Below are 4,549 nucleotides of genomic sequence, written 5' to 3'. Positions count from 1 at the left end.
CTCTCTCTCTCTCTCTCTCTCTCTCTCTCTCTCTCTCTCTCTCTCTCTCCTCTTTCTTTGAATGCAGAAACTGAAGCCCAAGTCATGGAGGAATGTTAATCACTGGCTTACTCCTCCTGACTTGTTTAGCTTGCTTTATTTTTTCTTTATTGATTTTTATTGAGTTCTACACTTTTCTCTGCTCCCTTCCCTGCCTCTCCCCTCCTCCTCTCCCACCGTCTCCATGCTCCCAATTTACTCAGGAGGTCTTGTCTTTTTCTACTTCCCATGTAGATTAGATCTATGTATGTCTCACTTAGGGTTCTCATTGTGAAACCGGGTTTATTTCTTTCTATCTTCCTTTTCTTTTTCTTTTTTTTTTTTTTTTTGTTTGTTTGTTTGTGAGACAGGGTTTCACTGTAGTTTTAGACCTGACCTGGAACTAGCATTTGTAGACCTGGCTGGCCTCGAACTCACAGAGATTCGACTACCTCTGCCTCCCAAGTGCTGGGATTAAAGGCATGTCCACCACCGCCCAGAGAGACAGGATTTATTTTTGATGCTTTTAGAGTAGGCTAGCTGGCCCTAAAGCTTTGGGGGATTTTCCTGTCTCTATCTCATCACTACTGGAGTTCTGGGATTACGGCTGTACTCTTGCTCTGGACTGCAAGTGGGTTCTGGGGACTCAAAGGCAGGTCCCCACACGTGCACAGCAAGCCTTTGACCCACTGAGCCATTTCCTCAGCCATGTCCTCAATAGTACGTCATTTATTGGCTGTCTGCTGTCCCCGGGTTACTTCTATTTTCACAGACTGTTGGTCCTTGGGTCCTCATCTAGGGTCTCTTTCTCGATTTAATGAAACCACAAAGGGACTTACTGTCTTCTTCCTCCATCTAAAGATCTTTGCTTTGTGTCTAAGGTATAACCACCCTGAATGTTCCCAATCTGGTCTGCTCTTGGATCAAAGCTGAGTCAGGCTGAGTTTGTACTTGGATTGGAGACTTGGGAATACCTGGTGCTGTAGGCTTAACAAAACAAAACACAGCAAACAAAAAGCACTTTCCTTGTGAATACTTAAAAAAAAGGATTTATTTTTATGTGTGGGTACGCAGTTGTGTGAATGTATGCGATGTATGTGTGGGTATACATATAGACCAGAGAGCGTGCTGGATCCCCTGGAGTTGGAGTTATAGGCCTAAGCATCCAGTCTTATCCTCTGGAAAAGCAGGAAATCTTCTTAACCATTGAGCTCTCTCCAGGCCCTGCTTCGTAAATCCTCTTCCTCCTCTCCTCCTCCTCCTCCTCTTCTTATTTTTACTGAGACAGGGTTTCTCTCTGGAGTCCTAGCTGTCCTGGAACTCACTCTGTAGTCCAGCTTGGCCTTGAACTCAGAGAGACATTTGCCTCCCAAGTGCTGGGCTTAAAGGGATGCACCTCCACCATCTGGCTAATTCTTATCTTCTTACATGTTGAGACACCTGGCTGACTGGGTAATAACTGCTCATTCATTTCTGAGTCCCTCTGTCCTGTCTGCACATCAGTGATGATTCTCCTACCCCCACCTGAGACCTAGCCAAGCCTCATGACCTGCATTGTCCCAGTGATCCTATCTCCTCCCAGGCTCCTGAGAAGCAGCAGGACAATGGGACCCGGCTGGTGACAGAGTTCGTGCTGGTGGGATTCTCCAACCTCCCAGAACTGAGGCCCACTCTCTTCACCTTGTTCCTCCTCACCTACCTGGTCACACTCAGTGGCAACGCCACCATCATCACCATCATCCAGGTGGACCGCACCCTCCACACTCCCATGTATCGCTTCCTGGCTGTGCTCTCCCTCTCTGAGACCTGCTACACGCTGTTCACCATCCCCAATATGCTGGCCCATCTGCTGATGGAGAGCCAGGCCATCTCCATCGCGGGCTGTCGGGCCCAGATGTTCTTCTTCCTGGGCTTGGGATGCAGCCACTGTTTCCTCCTCACACTGATGGGTTACGACAGGTACGTGGCCATCTGTCATCCCTTGCGCTACTCTGTGATCATGAGTCCCACCGTTTGCCTATGTCTGGGAGCCTTGGTTTTCTGCTCTGGTTTCTCTGTGGCCGTGGTTGAAACCTGCATGATCTTCTCCTCGCCTTTCTGCGGCACGGGCCGCGTGGAACACTTCTTCTGTGACATCGCGCCTGTGCTGAAGCTCAGCTGTGCAGAGAGCACGCACAAGGCGCTCGGCATCTTCTTTCTGAGCATCCTCGTGGTGCTGTTCTCTTTCCTCCTCATCCTCCTCTCCTACGCCTTCATCGTGGCAGCCATCCTGAGGATCCCTTCGGCCGCGGGCCGGAGCAAAGCCTTCTCCACCTGCGCGGCCCACCTCACTGTAGTCATCGTGCATTTTGGCTGTGCCTCCATCATCTACCTGCGGCCAGACTCTGGGGCCAACCCCTCCCAGGACCGCCTGGTGGCGGTGTTCTACACGGTGGTGACTCCATTGCTGAACCCTGTGGTCTATACCCTGAGGAACAAGGAGGTGAGGGTGGCCCTGAGGAAGAACCTGGCGCGGGGCTGCAGGCTCTGCTTGCATTAATGAGTTCCCTTCCTAGACTAGATATCCCCTACCCGGAAAACAAGAGCCGTTTCTGTGGTGTGTTGCTCTGTCTTGTTTTGATATGAATGTCTGTGTCTGTATGAGTGTGCCACATGAGCGGATGTGTCCACCGAGATCAGGAAAGGGCCTCCAATTTTTCAGAGTTTGTGTTACAAATAACTGAGAGCCTCCTGATATGAGTTCTAGGAGAGAGTCCTCGTCCACTAGAAGCAAGCACCACAAAGCAATTTCTCTAACCCCTGTTTGCAATTTCGTCTTGTTTGAGACAGAGTTCCATTATGTAGCCCTGGTTAACCTGGAACTCACTTGCCTTGAACTCACAAAGATTTGTCTGTCTCTGCCTCCCCAACGCTGGGACTAAAGGCCTACACGACCACTGGTTATTGTGGAATACTCCTTTAATCCCAGCATGTCAGGGATGCAGAGGCAGGCAGATCTCTGAGTTCCAGTCCAGCTTGGTGTGCAAAGTGAGTTCTAGAACAGCAGGACTACACAGAAAAGCCCTGTCTTGAAAAACCAATAAAAGAAGGGAGGGAGGGAGGGAGGGAGGGAGGGAGGGAGGGAGAGGGAGGGAGGGAGGGAGGGAGGGAGGGAGGGAGGGAGGGAGGGAGGGAGGGAGGGAGGGAGGGAGGGAGGAGGAAGGGAGGGAGGGAGGAGGAAGGGAGGAAGGAAATCAAGCAGACCTGTGCCATTAATACAGGATCTGCAATGGCTTCTTAATCCCCTATGCTTCTGGTGTTGATTTTGTTATGGACAGAAGGCATCAAGGAGATGTCCCTTGGAGACAAAGGGGCCAATACATCAAAGGTAGTGTGGGAGTCATAGAACAGTCTAACTTTTTTTTAATTTTGAAGAGATTTATTCTATTTTTGTTTATGGTATATGTGAGTATGGATAAGTAGGTAGATGCATTTGAAGGTGTTAGACTCCTTAGAGAGAGCTGTGGTAACCTGCAGTTGTGAGCTGTGACGTGGGATTCCCCTCTGTATGCTGTGACTATCATTGGTTAATGAATAAAGAATCTGCCTGGCCTGTGATAGAATAGAGTAGAGCAGGTGGGAAAAACTGCCACACTCATGGTGCATGCACACAGATGGATGGAGAGAGAGAGAGAGAGAGAGAGAGAGAGAGAGAGAGAGAGAGAGAGAGAGAGAGATCTTTTAAAAGACGGGTGGTGAGGTGCCTTAGTAGGTAAAGGTACATGTTTCCATGTCTAAAGATCTAAGCCCCCAATCACATTGTAAAAGAACAGAAATTACTTCAGGAAGTTGTCTTCTGACTTCTACATGCCTGTAGTGCCCCCAATCCCCTCCATACACACAAAATAAATAATGTCAAAAATTTTTAAAAGATACAGAAACTCGCCAAAACTGCATATATAAATATATTTGCTTGTTTGTTTGTTTGTTTATTATGTGCATGTAGGATTCCCTCCAGAGCAAGATTCATGCAGGACCAACATCAGACACTCAGATGACAATGGTCACAGCATTGCAGACAACCCTGGAACAAGTGCTCAGTTCACTAGAATCCATACGCTCTCAGAACTGACAGTCCCACCTGTAGGACCTAACAGAGCAGCTGGGTCGGAATATCCCTGCATGTTCCCTTCCCGAGTCTCCAAAGTCTCTGTTTTGTTCATCCCTGTCTGTCAGCACCCACTTCCCAGTGCTGGGGGTATAATTCGGTGGGAAATTACTTACCTGGCTCACATGACCCTAAGTTCCATCCCTACAGAAAGAAAGCATTTCCTTTAAAAACATGTAAGGCATCAAACCCCCAGTCTCACCAGCAGACAAGTCAGCCGTATAGAAACTAAACAGAGAAATAACAGAACTAACAAATGTCATGACTCAAATGGACTTAACAGACATCTACAAAGGTTGTCACCCAAACACACACACACAAAAAAAAAATACCTTCTTCTCAGCACCTCATAGAACCATCTCTAAAATTGACCACATATTCAGT

General features: G+C 48.3%; 1 protein-coding gene across 1 annotated transcript in view; it reads left to right on the top strand.

The window, feature by feature from the left end:
- LOC126504011 (olfactory receptor 10T2-like) overlaps nt 1-2,557 on the top strand; it is an 8,248-nt gene extending 5,691 nt beyond the window's left edge. Inside the window, exon 2 of the mRNA XM_050145992.1 lies at nt 1,601-2,557. Within this exon, the coding sequence (XP_050001949.1) occupies nt 1,601-2,557 (957 nt within the window). The remainder of the gene's footprint in view (nt 1-1,600) is intronic.
- The last annotated feature ends 1,992 nt before the right edge of the window (nt 2,558-4,549 follow it).

This window comes from Alexandromys fortis, unplaced genomic scaffold (genome assembly GCF_014885135.2).
Source record: "Alexandromys fortis isolate MF-2015 unplaced genomic scaffold, M_Fortis_MF-2015_v1.1 scaffold_42, whole genome shotgun sequence".
Classification (NCBI taxonomy): domain Eukaryota; kingdom Metazoa; phylum Chordata; class Mammalia; order Rodentia; family Cricetidae; genus Alexandromys; species Alexandromys fortis.
This window is presented reverse-complemented; position numbering and strand designations above follow the sequence as displayed.